This window comes from Macadamia integrifolia, chromosome 11 (genome assembly GCF_013358625.1).
Source record: "Macadamia integrifolia cultivar HAES 741 chromosome 11, SCU_Mint_v3, whole genome shotgun sequence".
NCBI lineage: Eukaryota > Viridiplantae > Streptophyta > Magnoliopsida > Proteales > Proteaceae > Macadamia > Macadamia integrifolia.
The window spans coordinates 5705059-5728060 of NC_056567.1; the positions used below are offsets into that span (position 1 = coordinate 5705059).

At 37.2% G+C, this 23002-nt stretch overlaps 3 protein-coding genes across 3 annotated transcripts; all 3 read right to left on the reverse strand.

The window, feature by feature from the left end:
• Positions 1-2969: 2969 nt before the first annotated feature.
• Positions 2970-8624, reverse strand: LOC122093972 (stromal 70 kDa heat shock-related protein, chloroplastic-like). The gene is made up of 8 exons (XM_042664541.1): positions 7924-8624; positions 7003-7255; positions 6199-6278; positions 5911-6053; positions 5681-5779; positions 5299-5488; positions 4717-5115; positions 2970-3640 (listed from the first exon to the last, which is right to left on the reverse strand). Exons 1-8 carry the CDS (start codon positions 8494-8496, stop codon positions 3245-3247), a joined length of 2133 nt encoding a protein of 710 aa, XP_042520475.1. The 5' UTR covers positions 8497-8624; the 3' UTR covers positions 2970-3244.
• A 1270-nt stretch (positions 8625-9894) lies between these two features.
• LOC122092642 (major strawberry allergen Fra a 1.07-like) lies at positions 9895-11697 on the reverse strand. The gene is made up of 2 exons (XM_042662867.1): positions 11442-11697; positions 9895-10359 (listed from the first exon to the last, which is right to left on the reverse strand). Exons 1-2 carry the CDS (start codon positions 11620-11622, stop codon positions 10064-10066), a joined length of 477 nt encoding a protein of 158 aa, XP_042518801.1. The 5' UTR covers positions 11623-11697; the 3' UTR covers positions 9895-10063.
• A 5840-nt stretch (positions 11698-17537) lies between these two features.
• Positions 17538-20276, reverse strand: LOC122093958 (pathogenesis-related protein STH-2-like). The gene is made up of 2 exons (XM_042664521.1): positions 20096-20276; positions 17538-17836 (listed from the first exon to the last, which is right to left on the reverse strand). The coding sequence occupies exons 1-2, from the start codon at positions 20274-20276 to the stop codon at positions 17538-17540; spliced, it is 480 nt and encodes a 159-aa protein (XP_042520455.1).
• Positions 20277-23002: the final 2726 nt, after the last annotated feature.

Genomic DNA, 23002 nt, shown 5'->3' on the forward strand with positions numbered 1-23002 from the left:
TTTTTTTTTTTTTAACTACCCGTTACACCTTTTTAAATAAAAACACAATAGATGCTATAATGTTTCAATATCTTCTTACAATTTACAAAAAAAATATATCTTCTTACAGGAAATGAAAAAATTAAGCAGGAAAAAAATTAAATGATAAATTTTCCTAAAGAAGTATGAAGGATTCACTCAAATTTGAGAAGTCATCAACCTCAGCCTTATATAGGGATGGAAGATCAATTTGGCTCTTCTATGCTGTTGCAGTAAATCTTACTCTCCTCGAAACTGAAGAAAGAAAAGGCTTATTACTCCAATTAGTATCCAGATCTAGAGAGCCATTGGAATGTAATATGCTGTGAAGAGAGGCTGCGACATCTCCTAACCTCAGTTAAAATCAGTGTCCATGGCATGCGGATGAAACTGAATGAAAGCCAAGATGATCAACTATCATCTCTGTGATGTGGTTGAGAAGCTCACTCCATTTTGAGCAATATTTTCACTTAGCTACATCTTCCCTTTTTTCTTAGGGGTGTCTGATCATGTCTCTTGGTGTACGATGTTTTGTATTCCGTTGCAGTTTAACTCAGGAAGTACTTGTGCAGCGCCCCCCCCCCCGGCGGCCGCGACAGAATGGCAGTAAGTAATTTTGTAGTGAGAATAACTTTCTCTGTAAGCGATTCTGAAAAGTGTGAGGACGAGCGTTGTAATCCTATTCTCTATTGATAGTGAAACAGAATCTCATCTCATTAAGGACGTAAGCAATCTTGTCGAATCTCGTAAACCTATGTACATTATTTATTCTTATTTTTTTATTACCTTTGGCATTGCTTTTAAGGTTGCGTTTCTACACATCTCTCCCACAAAGACTTTCTTAAATCCATGAATTCAATTCTCATTTGGGGACTGATTCTCTGCAATACGGGAACACTACCGATATTTGAGAGAAGAGAGGAAATCTTGTTGTACGGATAATTGGGATGCTCAATCTCGCCCCAGATTCTGATTTGACTATTAGATTTTGATAGTTTTATTATTATATGTTTTAACTGTTTCACTTTACATCATCAAAAAAAATCCTTTCACTTCATAAAATCGCACAATGGTCTTATGTAAATTTTATTTTGGTAGGAGGTCTTATGTAAATGAAATTATGGAATCTTACATGCCAACAGGATTTTAACCGTTGGATTTGATTAACTTAAATAAAATCGTTAGATTAAGAGGAAAATATTCAAACCTTCTCCACTATTGGGATACACGTTTTTTTTTTCCCTTCTTTTTCCTAGCTCCCCCACAACGAACCCGTGCGACTACTCGACTTGAGTCTTGAGAACTCTACATTTGCCTCTCTCTCTCTCTCTCTCTCAATATGCTGCAACAGAAATCAATGAATCAAAGCCAACCATGGCAAGAGCTACAGAGAATAAAGATGAAAAACAGGAAAGAAAAATTAAGTATATGAGAAAGAAAGGGGAAGAATGTGAAGCAAAAAAGGAATTTCAAATATGGGGGGAGAACTAACACTATGAAGAGAAGAACCCATCTCCGTTTGAACTAAAAAAAAAAATCTATATTTCATAAAAGCTGTATTCTGTTTAGTGGCTTTTTTTGGGTTCTTTTTGATAGACTCATCAAAGCACATTCGCTTACTTGCTTCTTCTTGTCAGAGTATGTGCTGCTTTTGGCGATTCTTTTGATCGTTTTTAGAATCTCAGGCACTAGCTCTGCAGGAAGGTTCTGGGAAGGGAAAAAATCCAAAAGAAAAAGAATATATATAAGAGAAATTTGGTTTGATGATAATGAGAGACAATATGCAATATAGACTATGGCAATACTATTTGGATTATTAGGGTTTCAGTTTTAGATTAGAGTTTTCCATGATTGTTTAATGATCTACCCATTAAAAAAAAAGACGACATTGTTGCTTCCCACTAATAACATAGGAAAGATTCAAGAGGAATATCGGTGGAAATTCAAAAGCCGTGAGACTGTTGATCTCCAAAGAGTCATTGAGAGAGAGAGAGAGAGAGAGAGAGAGAGAGAGAGAGAGAGAGGCAGTGGGGATCAAAGAATTGCAAGGGAGGGGGAGCCAAAACGGACAAGAAGGATAAAGGATTGTGGAGCAACGGTGTTGGGAAAGTTATGTAAAACAATATTTACACATGGATGTGATTCTTTCTGTTTCATCTAACAGCCAAGAGATGCTAATATACCTAATTCCAAGGTATTCCGCTAGCATGCCTGACCTTTTCCCAAAATATTATTTTAATAAATAACGATATGTGAATTATTATTGTCACAAAGGCCTAATATTTTTCCAAACTTCACAAGATATGTATTATGCCATTGGACAAGTGATATCTATTAGGCCTGCTGCATAGAAAGGATGTAGTGTAGATTGATCTCATCTCAAATTTAAGATTTTATTTTTTTTTTAGCAAAAAAAAATTAGTATGTACTCTCCCAACCATAAGTGGGAAACAAACAGTTAGACAAGAAAAAAGAAGTAAATATGGACTATTCCGATTTGTCTAGTGCCTTTCAGAAACTTCACCTTTCATAATTACATGGATAACTAGACATAATAATAATTCAAATTATTTTAGGAACTATTTAAAAAACATAACACAGAATGGTTAACTATTTTCTGAATTTCTTCTGTTTTTATGAAAACAAGTGATTCAAACGGCGGGACTGGACTTGAGTACAGTTCCATGCCTATTCCTGAATCCTGATTTTAAAACTATAACTGCAACAACAGCTAAGGCCATGCAAGCTGAGAGGGCAAAGAAGAGGGGTTTGGGGTTCCACCCTGAAGCAACCATCATTTTGGTTATTTCTTCCTTGATATGAGGAATAAATAATAAAACTAAAATAAAAACTTATTAAGAAGCTTTGAACATGCTATAGCCTTTTTCTTTGCAAAACAGAGGAGAAATTTTATGGCAAAACAATTTGAAGATGGTGCAGACCACAAGAACTACCCATGGAAAACCTGTTCTACTCATTCTTTCCCTGAAGAAGCATTACATCAAACGAAGTTTTTAAGGGGTTGGCACCTGCTGAATTTCCTATCATGGGCTATGGCTGAGTCCCTATAATCCACTATTTCTCTAAATGTGTACCCTTATTAAATACCCCAAAATTAAACAGAATTCGACACCCCAAAAAAAAATCCCAATTGATACTTCTGAAAATATACAAATTATGAATGGGCTAGAAACTAGGAGTTCTCACCAATAAACGCCCACTATAATCATTTGCTGTCAGTGAAGTCAGCATCAATGACATCAGCATCAGGTCCCTTGCTCTCTGATCCTGAAGGCCCTGCTTCCGCTCCAGGTGCAGGGCCAGTACCAGGTGACCCAGGCTGGTTGTAGAGAGACTGGCCAAGCTGCATTACCTCTTGATTGAGGGCAGCCATCGAATCCTTTATGGCTTGTGTAGAACCCCCAGAGATTGCATCCTTGAGCTCACCAAGTTTTGCTTCCACCTTCTCCTTCACTGGGGCAGGGACCTTGTCTCCCAACTCCTTCAATTGCTTCTCTGTCTGGTACACCACAGAATCTGCCTGGTTTTTTGTGTCTACGGCATCCCTCTTTTCCTTGTCTTCTTTAGTGAACTTCTCAGCTTCCTTCACCATCCTTTCAACCTGCACGTTGTTGTTATCTTGCAAACATCAGTAATAGACAGGCTTTGCTAGCTTAAAAATGACTTTCACACTGCTTTAGAGGCCTATTCAAATGGCACACATGGGATCCTGGGAATCAAAAACTTCATATAAATAACATTTATCTCACATTTGATTGGGCTGTGACATCACAATCATTGTGAGATTAGCATTTAATACATTAATTATCAGACCATATTAGTTGGTGGTCAGTCCATACAAGTTGGGAGGATATTAACAAATTTAAATACATTTCAGGACAGCAAGAGAAATTACACTCTAGTAGAAGAATACTTAATAAAATAAAGGTTGGTAGACAAGGCTATGCTCATGGTCAGAGGGCCTGGAAACTAGCTATCAAATAGCAATGCACCAATTCCTTCTTAAGCAATGGAGCAATAATTGCAAAATATGCATCATCCTGGCAGAAAAGAACATTTTTTTTTTTTTAAAACAAATTCACCCATATTGATGCCATGTTGCATGCATACAGAGAGAAGCATCCAAAGAGGATGTAAGAAGCTCAGGTACATCCTCGAAATGGGGACTCATGTAATCAGTAACATTTAATATTATTTATCACTGATTAATGGTTCCATGTGATAGAATTAGTTGAATCGCAAAAGGTTGTGGAAGGATTGAGTCATAATTTGAGTGACTTCAGAAACATACTGCCACAACTCTAATGGTGGAACATACAGAAACCTACTGCCATTGTTTCTAAAAATTATAAATTACCAAGGATAAAACTCAACCTAAAGAAAGATTTCTTTTTATTTCATCTCCCCAAGCCAGAAAACTCTTGAGGTATGCACAGTCAAGTGCGGCTATGAAGGAAAAAATATCCAACATATTGACTTGAAATAGAACACGTGTATCTAAAACAACTGAAACTCAAATTACATATTGAAGTTTCAGTCAAAAGTCATGGTCATTATTGGACTAGGACACCAAATCTCGCTAAATATAAGCACAGATTGCTCCAATTTGGAACATCATTCAGAGATATCCTTTTTTGAATGCAAAACTCATAACAAGAAGGCATTATTTCAACATACCTCGTCACCGGGCAAGGTGCTAGCACCAGTAATGGTTATGTCCTGCTGCTTTCCTGTGCCCTTGTCAACAGCCGCAACAGAAAGGATACCATTGGCATCAATGTCAAACTTGACTTCAATTTGGGGTACACCACGGGGAGCAGGTGGGATGCCATCAAGACGGAAACTGCCGAGAGACTTGTTATCCCTCACAAACTCCCTCTCACCCTGAAGAACATTGATCTCAACACTGGTCTGACCATCTGCAGCAGTTGAGAACACCTCCGATTTTGAAGTGGGCAATGTTGTGTTCCTAGGGATGATCTTTGTCATCACACCGCCCAAGGTTTCCAGACCCAAAGACAATGGACTTACATCCAGGAGCACAATGTCACTCACATCACCGGCCAATACACCAGCCTGGAAATTTATCAAAAGCACTGGATGTCAATACAGCAATCAGTCATGCAGAAAAGGGCAAAAATGTTATATGGAACTTCCTATTTTCATGATGATGATATTGAAATGTGTTCAGGACCCCACCTTAGACGACAATAACTAATGACATATGGGCTAGAGAAGATAACAAGCAGTAGGACTGACCTGGACTGCAGCCCCAAGGGCAACAACTTCATCAGGATTGACTGTGACATTGGGCTCTTTTCCAGTAATCTTCTTAACAAGCTCCTGAACAGCTGGGATACGCGTTGATCCCCCAACAAGGATGACCTCATCTAAATCCTTGAATGATAACTTTGCATCCCTTAGAGCAGTTTCTACCGGAGTTCTAAGCCTAAACATCAATTCCAGAAACAAGTTAGCTATCATTAACAGGGAAGGACTTCTGTTTTAGATAATGAATGTAGAAACCAATAGCAAGCTAGGAACCACCAAACCAAAAATAAGAAGAAAGTGGATATTGCGGAAAAGGATATGCCTAGAGCTGATAAATAATAACACAAGTAAGCGACTGGAAAAGACATACCTATCAAGCAGATCTGAACATAATTCCTCAAACTTGACCCTTGTGATTGTGGTTTCAATGTGCTTGGGGCCATCCGCAGTTGCAGTAATGAAAGGTAAGCTGGCAAACGGTAAAAAGGAGAGAGAGAGAGAGAGAGAGAGAGAGAGAGAGAGAGAGAGAGAGAGAGAGAGACTCAGTAGCAAATTATGAATAAATGTGCATGCAGAAAAACAAAAACACAGAACACCCACCTTATATTTGCCTGAGTCAACGATGACAACTCCATCTTTGCTTTCTCAGCAGTTTCAGTAAGACGCTGAAGAGCTTGCTTGTCTTTTAGAAGATCTACACCTTCATCTTTCTTGAAGCTTGAAGCAAGCCAATCAACAACTCTCTGTTTAAAATAAACTAGCCATTATATCTAAAAGCCATAATAAGAATAAGAATAATAATAATAACAACAACAACTACTACAACAACATTAAGAAAGCCAAAGGAAACAGAAATTACAGGTTAGAAAAATATAAAATGATCTCCACCTTGTCAAAATCATCACCTCCCAAATGCGTATCTCCCGAGGTAGACAGCACCTCAAACACTCCATCTCCAACCTCGAGAACTGCAATTAAAAACCATACAAGGATGAGATGTTAAAACAGAATGATAAGCTCTTTCATGGTGGACGTTTGATTAATATGTTTGGGATGTTGCACTCTTCTACCATTCTTCTCATTAATAATGTTCTCCTCATTATCTGTTATTTAAAAAACTTAATAGCAAAGCGGCATATCAATTATATTATAATGAAGTGGAAAAGGTACCTCAAAAGCAACATATGGCTACTAAAATGCAACAGATCTTTACGCCCCAATCTAAAACTAGCAATGATTATGACTACCAATGGACCCTCCGACAATTGTAGGCCTAGCGTGGTACATTATGACCCTCCCCAGACCCTGCAGTTGTGGGATGGGGTACGCCCTTTTTTAAATAAGGAATTTATTAACTGGATGATAAAGTAAAACAAGCAAAAATAGTCACTTTCAGAGGAAATCAAAGGCCAGATAATACTGTCTTAGACACTCAATTCAGCAAATGAAGATATTAGTAGATAACTCTACCCGGTTTTCATCCTTCCAATTAAAGAGGTGAGATTGTGAAGCATTTAGGAAATTCAAGGAGTATTTGAAAAACAACCAAATGCTGATGCAATTAAGCAATTATAATGCACCCTAAGGTTGTCACTACAAAAATTTTACAAAACAACAGGCACTAATAAGATGTAGAATTAATAAGAGTCACAAATCTTTAATAAACAACGAAAAAGGCAGATTCAATGTCACCTGAAACATCGAATGTACCACCTCCAAGATCAAATACCAAAATGGTTTCATTGTTCTTCTTCTCAAAACCATATGCCAGTGAAGCAGCAGTAGGTTCGTTAACAATACGAAGAACCTCTAAACCAGCAATACGTCCAGCATCCTTTGTTGCTGTCCTTTGGGAATCATTGAAGTATGCTGGCACTGTTACCACAGCTTTGGTGATTTTGTCATTCAAAAACTTTGATGCATCATCCACAAGCTTTCTCAACACCTGAAAGGAGAAAGAATTAGTGTTTGCTCATTAGCAAGATAAATGAAAACTATACTTCAAACCCCAAGAGTGAAAAAATAAAATTCAAGCATACAGTAGAACACTAATACAGGGAAAAGTTTTCCCAACAAGAACAGCAGCAACTACCGATTTATCTTTCTTACAATATATACAAATTAATTGTCATTGAAAATATTATAAGGCCTAAAAGATGAAAAATAAGACAAACAAGCTAAGTTCATAGACTCCCACCAAAAAGGTCCAGATAATTATAACTTATTCACAGACTGGAATCAGAATAAACATACTTTTACACCCAACAGCAGAATGTTGAAAACTCAGAAAACGAGATTAAAACACAAAGCCAAGAAACATAATCGTGAAACTATTCCAAACAACCAAAGTAATACATCTTCGTCTGATAAGAGCAAGAAAGACTGAATCCATAAAGGAAAAAATGATGACCTATTTCCTTTGAAAGCATATGTCACGAACAAACTTCAAAATAGAGTGAAAATCACACAATCCATAATGATAAGTAAATTCAAGTCAGAAAATAACGAACTGCCACATTTCCCCAACCAAAAAACATAATATATGTGAAAATGGATGCAAATATACACTGCATGCTAAGAATAAACAAAACCCATAAAGAAAGACACATATACCTGAGCAGAAATCTCCTCAGCTGCAAACTGTTTGCCAATGGCAGGGCACTCAAGCTTGACATTCCCATTCTCATCTCTTATCACCTTATAAGAGACCTGCTTTGATTCCTCATTTACCTCAGACATCTTCCTCCCAATAAACCTCTTCACAGAGAAGAAAGTATTCTCAGGATTCACAACAGCTTGCCTCTTAGCAATCTGCCCAACCAAACGATCTCCATTCTTGGTGTAGGCAACAACAGAAGGCGTCGTTCGTTGACCTTCAGCATTCGTCACGATGGTCGGCTTCCCTCCCTCCATCGCCGCAACCGCAGAATTCGTCGTTCCTAGATCGATTCCAACCACCTTCTCGTTTACCACCCGAACAGGACCAATAGTTGAATTTCTCTTCACATTTCTATTAATCTTCAAGAATGCAGAGGAAGGAAAACCGAAAGGAGTTCCTCCATTATTCAATCCCTTACCAAAGAAGACAGTTCTCGGTGAGCTAGTGTTTCTACTCCATGATTTTTTCGTAGAAGGGAAATCAGAACCACCGAGGACATGAATCTTTGCTGCAGTTGAAGATGCCATTAGGTAGAATTTCTTCGCAAATCCTGCAAATCTACAGAAACCCTAAACCTAATGAGAGGCCGAAGGGAAGGAGAAAATGAAGTGGGCCTCGCTTCGGTCGTTGAAGGGTTTCAGAATTGAGGGTGGAAGTAGTAGTCTAGTAGATAAGAGGGAGAATGGAGGCATTGTCTTCAAACCCGGCCGGCCCGAAAATGGACCAGTTAGTTAGGTACGTCAAACCGTGGTTTAAAAATGAATTAAAAATAGGAGACTGAGTTTGGGTTCTCCGTCCTACCCAAAAAAAATAAAAAATAAATTCTCTCTCCTCCAAAAATAGGGGTAAATATGTTATTTTACATGGAGGATGAGAGAGAGGAAGACACAAAGAGAAGTTAGCATACACTACGCTCCAGGACAAGAACATTATCCCTAAATAGGACATACCCATTGCATGAGGCTCTCGCCTCTATGGCATCTAGCGTGCATCACAATGTACATTTAAAAATAATTAAAAGAAGAAGGCTCCACATATGCAGCCAATGTAAAGGAAAATGGATGCTACACCTTTATTTATTATATACTATATAGTATTTCCTTGGGACCCACATATTCAAAGTAGGTGAAAGAAAATAATGATAAATTTCTTATGAAGAGGGATTTAATGGATGGTCAAAAATCTGAATTTAATTCACATCTGTATCCATGTAGAGATATCCATATTCAGTTTGAGGGTATTTGGATAATTTAGAAATAACTATTCAATTTGATAGATATCCAACTAATAATAAAAAATTAAGTAAATAATGATCTTGAGGGTTCTTGAAAATTCATCAGGTTCTACAAAATGAGGGAAAGAGTTGAGAAAACTGAGAGACATGGATTGAGAAAAAATTGTATACAAGGAAAAAGGTCCACGTTACTCAAGTTAGATAAGTAAAATCTCAGTCGAAAATCCGAATTTCATTTGCATAAGTATCCGATTAGGGGTATCCATATCCATTCAAGAAATTTGGCTCATATTTTTATTTTATATGCTTATAGATGGATATTTGATTATTTGTATGATTACGAGTAAAAATTTAATTGTTTGTATGTTTAGTAGGATATTTGTTTATTTATATGATTGGGTAAAAATTTAGATATTTTGGACACTTGTGATTGTGCATGGAACCAATTAGGAACCAGAAACCGTTCCATCCATTAAGAAGCAATTCTAGATCCCAAGTTTGAAACCAATCATATAACAGGTTGATTCTGGTCTTGTCTTGCCTCTTAAGATTGGAACCAATTAGGAATATTCCAACTGATCACCCAAAACCAGTCCGATTTAATTTGCACACTTATCGGAAGCTTATTTGAATGTAAACCCTGAAATTAATATATAAATCATCATTCAAAAGTCTTTTCCCAATCAATATTTCAAGAAATTCTCTTTTAATTGAAGCACAATAATAAAATATTTCATGTAAATTTGCCTTTAATATTGAAGCATTATTCATAATAAACCCCACAATCATAATAGGGGGCTTTTATTATTGAGCCAAAGTATAGCTATATTGAAGCCATATAAAGCTATAGAAAGAGAGTCCTAAGCATAGGCATTTGGATTCTGCAAGAGGTAAGCTTCCACAACCTTGGCTATCCCTATTGCCATGTCCTTGCCAATCTTGACTTCTTCCTCTTTGACCTCGGAGTTATCAGCAGTGTGAAACTCACTGGTAATCTTGCAAACAGATCCATTTGGAGATGCCTCAAACTTAACAGTTTCAACAACTTTTATGATCTTGTCTCCAATTACACCACCTTCGATCAGAGTGTGTTTGCACATGAAATTCTCCTTATCAAGTTCTTCAATCCTGTGTTTGATGCATTTGAAAGGGCCTCCTGCAAATCAAAATGTTTTCGTATTAACTTTTTAGGAGAGAGAATGCTACTCTATTTATTAGAATCTAAGAATGTGTTTCCTAGTCTAGTAGACATAAAAAAAAATTGTAGTTTACACCCTTATTATATTTGTCATGTAATGAGTTGGATTAGGCTCCAATTTTAATAATAAAAGATTCCTGATGACTTCCATGCACATTTTAAGTTTCAGCATAAATGGAGTTTGTCAAGTGACTAAACAAAGCATTAAACCTTCTCAGCAACAGATTTTGTGCCATACAAGTAGACCTTCCTATGTAGATCATCAAATCAAAGTCTATAGAAGGCAAAAATAGAAAAAGAAAACAAGTGGCAAATATTATTTCAAATGCCAGTCATATACTTAGGATAGCTACCTTTGGAAAGAAGTACATAGGGTCGAAAGAAAAGAAATTTTGTGAGATAACAAAAAATGAATTTTCCATTTACGATGTGTTTTACATTTGAAAAAAGAATTTTTTTTCTTTGATATTTGCTTTGTCTTTTCACCCATTGACAAAAAGACCATTAGAAAAGAAAAATAAGGCCTTAAAACTATTTAAAAGTAAAGATCTCTTCTCCAGGAAATGAAGGTTTCTTGGTCGTGTGGCTCCTGTGCCCATACAATCGGGAGAGGGGGTTGAATCACCCCCACCCTAACCCTCTTGATACCCATTAGGCGCCACGTTTGAATTTACGACTCGCATCAAATTCGTTGCTCACCAACTCTGCTACCTACTTATAACCCACATAGGTAGAAATTATATAAAGCATGTAGTCAAGCATATAATCTAAGGCTTGTCAACATGCCCTCACTACCGGGGATTCATTTCAAGGATTGAGAGTGCCAACATCGCTTTCATCAGAAGGATTAGCAGCCCGCTGCCTCTTCTCACGAAAGTCCATAGGCCACCAGAGGAGAAAATGAGGTGGGATTAACTAGAACTGAAAACCTTAAGCCTAAGACCTGTTTCGACAAGACAGGTACAGGAGCCTCACCATAGCTTTGTTTCTCATCACAGGTTTTCCTTAAGGTGGAAGAAATATTGAAATTAAGGACAAACCTTCAGCTAAGTTGATCTGTTCGATGGATCCAGGCCCTCCATCTCCATGAACTTCTATGCTCTTGATCTTGTCTGGAAGGAGTTTGGGAAGTAAGTTGTGTGAATCAAGGATTCCAGCCTTGAAGATCCTAGCAGGGGCGATTGGGCCACTGATCTCTTCAGTGAAGGTGGTGACACCCATGGTCTTTCTAAAGCAAGAAGATGATGATATGAAATAAGAAGGATAGAAGAAAGAGAGAACTAGTGGGGAAGAACTTTGGGTGAAGATGATGATGAGAAAGGTACTGGTATTTATAGAATTAGATTTAGGGGGAAAGGTGTCTCGAGATGGGCATGTGAGTGTATATGTGGACGGGAATAGTCAGCTTTGCTCATATCTAAGGTTGATTTTACAATCCTGACCGTTGGATATGCATGAAAATTGGTTGGAATAGCCACGTGTTTTAGACATAAAACTCTCAACTGAAATGGCATACCCTCTCACGTATGTCACGCATCCATCGGTGTTCCATACATCTTATGATAGTTCTTGATTTATTTTAAGTCTTTACTTTTACCATTTGGATGTTTGAGATAAGGTTTGAAAATTCGGATCAGATATGGTGATTTGGGCTGATCCGGATCCGAATCTATATGAAAACTAGGGCTTAGGGGATTTTTAGCCAAATACCATTGATTCAAGACCAATCCAAGACTAATCTAAATTTCAATTCCTGATTTTTAAACCTTGGTTTGAGATGGAATGGCTAAGCAGTGCCTAATGAAGAAAAAAAAAAAAAAAAAACTTAGATTTCATATTAATAACCTTAAGGAAAATGATTGCCACAACATGAGTGTACAGATTCTTGTAAATATCTTCAAACAATTTATCCGTGAATTCCACATTCTCTTTCCTCATCAAAACCCACCTCACAATGGATGATTCGATTTTCCATCCCTTCATTGGTAGGAAACCACTCTCTGATATGATAACAATTTCTTCCCATTTCAATAATTGAATCTGTTTCTATAAATTTTTATTTTTATTTTTTATTTTTTTGTTTTTTATCCCCACCCTATCTTATAACCTTATGGACCATTTTAAAAATCATCATAAGTTTTAAATCCCATGTTCTTGCGTGGCATTTGGGTGAGAACAAAATATATGCGTATGGTGGGACCAATAATCTCAAAGCCGCCCCCATTGTCATAGCTTCATGTAGAAATTGTAGAATAAATTAGCACATCAACCAAAGTAAATGGCTAATTTTAAACACTAGCTCGTTAAAAACAATGAAAAGTTTGAATTGGACTTTGAAATAGACTTGATAAAAGAAGAAAAGTTTGTAAGCTCATCATCATCTCTTTTTTTTTTTACAATTTTATCATTGTCTTTCTTCGTGGCTTATGCAAATAAGAAAAAAATGTGCTCTTTGGTAGTGACAGCATCATATAGTAAGCTACAAGCTATGCTTTGATAAAATCAATGAACGATAGTGGGATATGTTGACTTGAACCAATAATCAATCGGTTCGAGCAATGATGGAGAAGGGGTTTTTTCACTAAACTACCAACATATTGATCCTGATTTATACTATTAAGAGTGTATCCACAAACATCCAATTTCAAGCAGAGGGATAGACACATCTTTTCACGATTTCTTATATCTAGGCTTACAAAAGTTTGTAAGCTCATCATTATCCCTTTTTTTTTTTTACAATTTTATCATTGTCTTTCTTCGTGGCTTATGCAAATAAGAAAAAAATGTGCTCTTTGGTAGTGATAGCATCATACAGTAAGCTACAAGCTACGCTTTGGTAAAATCAATGAACGATAGTGGGGTATGTTGACTTAAACCAATAATCAATCAGTTTGAGCAATGATGGAGAAGGGGGAACTACCAACATGTTGATCCTAATTTATACTATTAAGAGTGTGTCTACAAACATCCAATTTCAAGCAGAGGGGCAGCGACATCTTTTCACGATGTCTTATGTCTAGGCATATAGAGCAACTCAGAGCAATCTTTTTCCAAAAACTATATTCTAGAAACCGCCCTTTGATCAAATTTTGACTGTATAGAGACTTGATAGGGTTTGGTTATTATTTATTCCATTTTTAAGTTAAAATTTATTATTTATTAAGAAAAAATCCATATATTCAAAAGCCTCACATAAGTTTAAAATCACTGGTCAAACTAATTGCTAAAGAAAAAAAAAACACATTCTAGTAGCCCCCTCTAGTCAAAATTAGATTTTGTTTTCTCTGGCAGCATGGTCAAAGTTAGATTGGAACCATGGTTTGAGGCATCAATATCTGTTTTTTTTTTTTTTTTAAATAATATTGATGTTTTTGATTATTTTTGGTTTATATTTTACCACATTAAGATCGATCTCTATTGATACCAATCTAATCCAGAGAATTCTGATTAATTTTCATCTAATTTTTAAATTATGATCGGTATTGTATCGACTTAATATATAACGGTAGGAGTGTCAATTCTGAGTCCACATCGATAGGCCTGATCGAGCCCGACATGTTTATAATTTGACCTGGACCAGCCCGATTAATAAACATGTCGGGCTCAACTATATGTCGAGCTTGAACCGACTAGTTCTAGCCCAACCCAACCCAACCCCCTTTAATTCTACATAAAATTTATATTTTACCATTGCTAGTAAGAAATTAATTAAGATTTCTTACCCTTTGCTTTATAGTAGGATTTGATTTAATTAAGTTTTATTTTGTAAATTGTAATGATCATAAACTCTTCTTTTTTTTTTTTTTTTTTTGAAAAGAAAAATCATAACCTCATATCACTTTTATTCGTTATTAAATATTTGCGTCACATATTTCTGAGCTTTCAACCCACTTATGAATAGAGTTTTAAGGTAGGCACATCTAAAGTCAGTTTAGAGCCCGTTTAGACTTAAATGGGTCCGTAACCTGGTTAAAGCCAGATTAAGACCCGTTTGAAGAAGCCCAATTAGAATCCGACACCGACTAACCCGATTATAAACTATACCATGTCCCCAAAACTAGACCCATTTACTTAAACAAGCATTCACAATGCAAGGTTTTCAATTGGTCAAGCCCGATTAAGCCCAACCGAGACTGGCCCGACCCATTGACACCCTAATAACGGTATGGATAAGGAGTAAAAAAAGAAAAGGGCAAAATAGTCTAATTAGATTAGACTTGGCTAGGCTTTGATTGTGATCTATCTAAGATTTTTCAAAAGTTCAACCATAGGTCTGAAATTGGATGTATTCTAGAACTTATTTCTTCTCTATTTCCGTTGCCACTCCTCAAGTGAATACCTTACCACCTTAAACAATTTTTTCCCTCGTGATCACAGGTTATTATTATTTTAAATTGGAAGAAATTAAGAGAAATTAAGAAGAAAGAGAGAACTGATAGGGAAGATCTTTGGGTGGAGATGATGAGAAAGGTACTGACTGGTATTTATAGGAGGATTTCTGATTTGGGATTCTGGTTGATGTCGTGAAAAAGTTGCTTGGGCTTTCCATTGATTTAGAACCTTGAATAAAACACACAAGCACACACGCGCTGCGCGTGATTTCCGTATCTCCATCGTGGCCCACCTTTTGCAATCCCTCCCCACACCCTCTTGTTCCCTGCTCGCCCCATCTTTTGTTCTCTTTCCCTCCACCCGTTACTGGAAAATCTGAAATCGGCAACATCTTCAGAGAAGGCAGGCCCAAAGTTTAGTGGAAGGAAGAGAGACAGGGCAATGGCAAGTGTTACTGGATATGGGCAGTGCTGACAAGGACAGGAAGCGGGTTGAGGCGGGAGCAAGGGATGGTTGGGCGAGGTGGTTGCAGAGAAGGTAATCGAGGAGAGGTGGAGCCGTGGAGGTAGTTGGGGGTATAAATGGCAAAGTGAAGTGAAATTACTGTTTTGGGTAGTTTTTCAAACCCAAACAGTATCTGGGTAGTTTGATAATATAAAACCCAAATATGGGTAATGAGGCAAAAGCAGATTTTTATCTCTCTTGCTCCCCTGTTCTAAATTTCTAAATTACCCCTCCCTAACGGTGGTTCTGTCTTTTCACAACCTCTGATTGACATCTCTCCTCCCCCACCCCTCTGCCTTTCACCACTTCTCATTCCCACCTTCCCCTCTAACATGGGCTACCCCTATGCAACTCCCGCCCCACACTATTTCCGCAACACCCCCTAGGAAGAAGGGTCTGCCTAACGATGGGAACCTTGCTACTTCACTTTTGAAGTGGGATAATGCGTATTCTCCTAGGCTTTCATTTGGGAAGCAGGCAATATTGAATCTGAGTTCTTTCGATTGCCTTTCGTGGTCCAAGTGTGGCATTATTGTGGATTGAAGAAAGAAAATCTGTCTTGACATATATAGTTAAGATGTTGCACTTCTGATAAATACAAAAATACATAATCATCTTCTTCAACATAGGACACTTCTACAAAAATCCAAGCCTTAGGCTTGATTAGTCCAGTGGATCTATGCTAACCCCATAACCTCATGGATTGGGTAATATCAGGGTTGAATGAGAACCATTCAACTTTAATTTCATTGAAAAGTAGTGAAGAGTAGCAAATTCCCCCATGTGAAGTAAGAGGAATCGAACTCAAAACCTACGCTTCTTTAGGCGAAGGTCCCTTGCCAACATAGGACAGTGCTGGGTTTGCGAGAAGACTTCTAAAGGATATCTTCTAATCCCTCTCATTCTTGTCATTCTCATTAATCATTTCCTTTTCTGTCTTGGTTGTGAATTCTGCATTAAACCTCTATTTCTTACAAAAACTGAAAGAGGAAAAATAAATCCCTCTACTTCCATCACTTGCATGAGGGACTATCACCCATCAGGAACGAGATGTATCTGTCGGTGTATTCATAGATGATGACTATAGGAAAGGGGCCCACATTCAATATCACAGGAAAGATGAGGGAGCAGATATCGCCATTGAGGCACCAATATTGCAGCCATTGGTGCCTCCCTAGAGTACCAAATTCATGGAACGACCTCCTCTATGCTAAAGCTCAACTCCTGATCAGATACAACTAGAAGCAATTGAGAGGATTGGCTTATGTTAAAGGGGAAGGTGGTTTGAGTGGTGATGGCAGAGAGAGGCTGTGGGAGTGGGGTGCTACCATGGGCTGTGGGAAGCGGTGGAGTGAGTAATTTTGGGACTTTGAATTAACAGGAGAGAAAGAGGAGAAAGTTTGCTTCTTTTTTCTGTTTTTTTTTTTTTTTTTTTTTTTTTTTAATGGAAATCAGAAAATAAAGTCTGAGACTTTGAGTAGGAAAGTTTGATGCTAGATCCTCTTCAGGATGGCGTGAGATTATTGCAAGAGGTCATGCTCCAGGAAAGGATCCAGACTCAGGGAGTTTGAATAAATATAAGGTAAGTATAGGAGAGTGAGAGAAATTTTCCCCATAAGAAATAAAAAGAAGGGAAAAGTTCAACCAACAAGCATAAGTGAGGTAATTTTAAATCTATTTTCATTTTGATATGGAATTTTTTCAATATGAAACTAGAAATGAAACTATTGGCTCTTAAAGGACTTTGCATCCGTGGGGGCAAAGACTAGGTCATTAAACCAGAAATTTAAAAACTAACATATGGGAAAAAGAACTCTATAGACCTAGTCGCCATGTGGTTCCTTCGCTTAGACAAAGAAGCCTACAAAATTACTATCCCACCCCCGATGAAATCAAGAATCCCATCCATATTCATGTTCTAACTAATATATAATCTTGTTGGCCTCAACGCAGATGCAAGGATTAGACAACTAGGTAGCGATCTCTTGCCCTTGATATATTAATCTCATTTATTACAAAATCATTTTATTGAATTCAACAATAAAAAACTTCCATGCAAATCTACATGTATTGAAGCACTATTTACCACGTTTACTAAAACAAGGGGGTGGGGGGTGGGGGTGGGGAGAGAGTACAACCAAAGTAGAAGACTTCTTTACCATTATTACCTAAAAATAGCTCTATTTACTCCATTTACCTCATATAGAGCTATAGAAAAAACACTACCTAAATAGATGACTTCTTTATTATTGTCTGAAAATAGCTCCATTTACTCCATATAGAGCTATAGAAAGAGAATCCTAAGCATAGACATTTGAGTTCTCCAAGAGGTAAGCTTCCACAACCTTATAGACCCGTCTTGCCATATCCCTAGCTGTCTTGTGCTCTTTTTCTGTGACCTTGTAGTCATCAACGGTGTGGTACTCAGATGTCGTCTTACAAATGGATCCTCCATCTGGGGAGGCCTCAAATTTAGCTGTTTCAACAATCTTTTTGATGTTGTCTCCGATTACAATACCTTCGATCACAGTATGCTTACATGTGAAATTTTCCTTGTCAATTTCATCGATCTGGTGCTTTACACATTTGCAAGGGCTGCCTGCATGTTAAGCAGGGATCAAAATTTTACTTATTTGTCTATGAAATGTTGCAAAGATTATATTCAATTTATTTGAATATAAGAATGGGTTATATAGTTTTTATTTTATTTTGTTTTATTTTGTTTTTTGTTTTTTGTTTTTTGTCTTTTGTTTTTTGTTTTTTTGAGTAATAGGTTTCTAATCTACTTGCTACAAGAAAATATTGGGTCTAGAATCTTATGTTATATGTCAAACAGTAGGTTGGATCAGGCTCAAATTTTAAGGACGGATAGATCTCAATGATTCCTACACAAATCAATTTTTAGCTTAAACGAAAGTTCGCCAAATGGACAAAGGATACATAGAATTCAATACATTGTTTAAAATAAACCATCACCTAATTTAAGTTTTTCAATACATGAAATTGTTTGCAAACTAAAAAAATATATCCTAGATTTGCGGATCCAAGAAATTTTGCTTTATGAAATAGGGAAAATAAACATGTACAATTTAATTTCTCCTCCATCTAAAGGTTCACAAACCCCTTTAGTGTGTCTACACCTTTCCCAATAAACCCTCATGTTATAGGAAAATAATCCTCTGTTTTTCTCATCCCTGTTTTTCCTTGTTTTGCTACCTGCAGAACGCGACATGTGGAAAATTTTAAGACCAACGCATCGGATGTAATAATCCTCACCCAATATTGACCGTTGGTCTCCTTATTGTCCACATGTTACGTTCTGCAAGTAGCAAAACAAGGAAAAACATGGATGGGAAAAATAGAGGATTTTGATCCCATGTTATATCCCATTATCCCACGCATACATTTAAAGCCAGACATGGTATAAAGCCAGACATGGCATGGCCTTAAAAGAACTTGGTCCAAAATTTTATATTCCTTCTCTTTTCTTCTGCATTGATGTTATACAAATTAATGGAGTCCAAGTAAATGGTGAATCTTTGTGAGTCTAATCCCTATGGATACCAACATGGATTGGCTCTCATGTCATATCTGATCCTAATATTTAAATCCATAGTGATATGAAAATTTTAATCACTAGATAGATGAGGCAGTGTTTAGATTGGTCACATATCAAATATTTTAGTTAAGGGAGAACTTTGCCTGTTGGTGCAGCTACACGCTTAGACACAACAGTCTGAATAGATCATACTACCCAACCGCTGAAGATGCTAGTGTGCCCCCTCCCATTGACCACGTGTTGATATATACCTATGCCACCAGGCATGATTCTTGTTCCCTGTAGTTAAATTCAATCACCCACTCTCATATTAGTATTTCCCTTTGTATTTTTTTTGCACCCCATTTGTTTCCAACCATTTTTGAAGAAGTTTTGTTTCTCCAAAATTATACCATATGGCCTGATTTGTTTTGCTTGAAACTTGGCCTTGAGCTGGGAACCTAAAAAGTGGTCCAATTGAACCTTCTATGCCACAGATTTTTGGCCTAAACAAAAATGCCTTCGTATATAGATTATGAAACGAAAAATAAAAAAGAAAAGAGATAGCGATCGTTGCCATACTCCGTGGCTTTTGCACCAGTGTGGAGGTCAATGAGAGCATATCAAAGGGCATCTAATAGGTATTATATATATATATATATATATATATTTTTTTTTTTTATTTCACAAGGTGGGGTGATCATTTTGTCCTTCCTATATCTAGGCATAAGCGCCATGCAACCTGTTAGCCTTCTTTTCCTTAGAAGAAAATTGTCCTGATCCTCTCCAACCACTTGGACGCCTAGTGACGAGGCAGCTAATGGCTAGGAGCACATGCCCATGTGTTGGAGCTCATGTTCAAGAGGATCTAGACCTGAGAGAAGAACAAAGGAAATTTTTTTGGATAACACAAGGGAAAAAAAATACACCAAATGCACGTTATAAACTTAGGATGTGTCTATTTGGCAAGAAGTAAACGGAAACGAAAAATATAAATGTAAATTTTTTTTTTTTTGTAAAATTATACAATTTTAAAAAGGAACATAGTGAGATGATAGAAAACGAATTTCATCATTCAAGGTTCATTGCGTGATTCAAGGGATGAGACCCACAAACTCCCATCTCCCCCGTTCCCAAAAAATTATGAATGAGTACCCGTTCACCGTGGCCTTAAGAAAATTTAAAAAAAAAAAATTTCAACTATTGACGAAAAGACAACTAATGAAGAAAACTATAGCTTTAGATATATGATTTTGTTCCTCGTGATAACAGGTTTTCCTTAAAAAAAGGGAAGAAATTGAGAAGGAAATTAAGGCAAACCTTCAGCTAAGTTGATCTGTTCAATGGTTCCGGGCCCACCATTTCCTTGAACGTCAATGCTCTTGATCTTGTCCGGAAGGAGTTTAGGAAGTAAGTTGCGTGCATCAAGGACCCCTGCCTTGAAGATCCTAGCCGGAGCTATGGGGATACTGATATCTTCAGTAAAGGTAGTGACACCCATTTTAATTTCTAAAGCAAGAAGATGATAATATGAAATATGAAAGGATAAGAAGAAAGAACTGATAGGGAAAAACTTTGAATGGAGGTGATGAGTAAGGTACTGGTTTTTATAGAACGAGATGTAGAGAGAAATGTGACAATTCTGGCTGTTGGATATGTATGTAATTGAGTCTCTCTCACTCTCCGTCACCAACTCCCTTGGATCTTACTTGAGTACGGATCAGCTGCCCTTTGGGAGAGAGAATAATGCTTCCCATTATCTCTATACCCAACACCTATTCAATGACAAACAGAAGGAAAAGGTGGGAATTTCAATTTTGAATCTTCTCCCCACATAGGGATGGATCTCCACCCTTGATGGGATGTGAGTCCATCACTCCATCCCCATCCGTACCCATGTGGGGAGCTGATCTAGACTTGGGAACTTCCACGAATTCTATCCATTAGGCCCTTTTTCTCAATTTTTTTGTTGGGAAAATTGCATACCCACCCCAGGAGGTTCACCCTATTATTGACCATACCCTATATAATTGATAATTACACTTATCTCCCCTGCCGTTTAACAATATTAACTCTGAAGTTAAAATAATTATATTACCCTTTTGATTAAAACACAAATAACCCAACCCAGGCATTTGTATATCAACCAAGGTGATCGCAACACTAGGCTCTATCACACTGTGGCCCGTGTTAATGCCAAAAAACGGAACATTGAATTCATTCTTTTTGGCTCTGGGGAACAAATTACTGATCCTAGAGCCATTGCAAGAAATTTCTCATCCTTTCTCTCCTTCCTTTTCACTACCTCTAACCCTCTGGACCCTTCATTTATTGAATGTCTTTTCCCACCAATCCTCGATCCCCTCGAATCTGAGTTACTTTTTCAGACCCCTTCTTATGATGAAATAAGGAACACAATTTTCTCTTTTGGAGCCTACAAAGCTCCAGGATCTAATGGTTTTCAGGCAATTTTTTATCAAAATTTTTGGGACCTTATCTACCCTGATGTCTGTGACCTTGTTACCAGTTTATTTAGAGACATCTCCCTTCCCTTTGGAGTTAACCATACTTTTGTGTGCCTGATTCCCAAAAAGGAAAATGCTCATAGGGTAGAGGAATTCAGACCGATCAGTCTTTGTAATGTAACATACAAAATCATTGCAAAAATTCTTGTAGTCAGATTAAAGGTTTTCTACACAAAATTTTTTCTCCTTTCCAATCTGCTTTTGTCCTTGGAAGACAAATCTCTGACAATATTATTATTGCTCAAGAGATCTTTCACTTCATCAAACATACTAAAGGAAGAACTGGTTTTGTGCATGGCTATCAAGTTAGACATGGCTAAGGCCTATGATAGATTAGAATGGGGTTTCTTACGAGCTCTTTTTTATTATCTTGGTTTTAGAAACAAATGGGGAGACTTGATTAGCTATCTTATTACCTCTTCATCATTTTCAATTAAACTCCGTAGCTCTTCATTTGATTTTTTTGAGCCATCTAGAGGAATTAGACAAGGATGTCATCTTAGCCCTTTCCTTTTTATTATTGCTATGGAAGCTTTATCTAGACTGCTCACCACTTATAAAGACTTTAATTTGTTTAAGGGGATCAGGATTGCCCGAAGGGCACCTGAAATATCTCACCTGTTTTTTGCTGATGATACTTTCTTATTCTGTCGGGCTATCCTTGAGGATATTTCAACTATTAAATGCATTTTGGATTTATTCTCGGATCTTTTCGGCATTGCCATTAACTATGATACAAGTGAGATGAAGAATGATTCTCTATATCTTGGCACTAATTTATTTCATCACAGAGTAAGAACTATGGTATTCACCCATATTGTTCGCAGAGTGCAAAACAAGTTCTCTTTTTGGAAAGCCAACCTCTTGTCTTATGTGGGTAGAACAGTTCTAATCCAATCAGCCTTTTCCACTATGCCTTCATATCTCATGTCTTGCTTTACTTTTCCTAAGTCCATTTGCAGGAAACTGGATTCAATTTATCTACAATTCTGGAATGGAGATCAGGACTAATCAAAGAAAACTCATCTTATTGGGTGGCATAAAGTTTGTTGCCCTAAATCTCAAGGAGGACTGGATATCAGAACTTCTGAGATCCAAAACAAAGCTCTCCTATTGAAGTTGGGATGGCATCTCATCACAAAACAAGATTCCCTATGGGCGCAAATAATTGCAAAGAAGTACTCCCCAAATAGGCCAGTTTTTTATTTGATCACCTGAAATAAAAGAGGATCTGTCACTTGGAATAGCATTGTAATAAGTATCCTCCTTATCCTTAAAAAAATTGTTTATATTAAAATTGGGAATAATAGGAACACTAATTTTTGGACCGATCCATGGATACCCACTATCCCCAATCTTAACTTAGAAAGCATCAACAATGACAGACCAAGTGAATCTTGTCTAATGCAAGTTAGTGATGTTATGTGCGGTAATCAGTGGATTTCTAGTCTGCTAGTAGCAATGCTCCCTCTCCCCACTGTTAATCATATCTTAAAAATTCCAGTTTCTTTAAGCAATGATTCTTGGCGGTGTAAAGTTTCCACAACAGGGGTTCTTACCACGAAACTGATTATGAAATTCTTAACTATTTGGTTCATCTACTAACCAATTTGGATTATCAAGTAGGTGTACTTGCTCATCTCTCTGCCAACATTGGTGGCGGTTACTTGGAAAACCAAACTCCATCCAAAATTCAAGATGT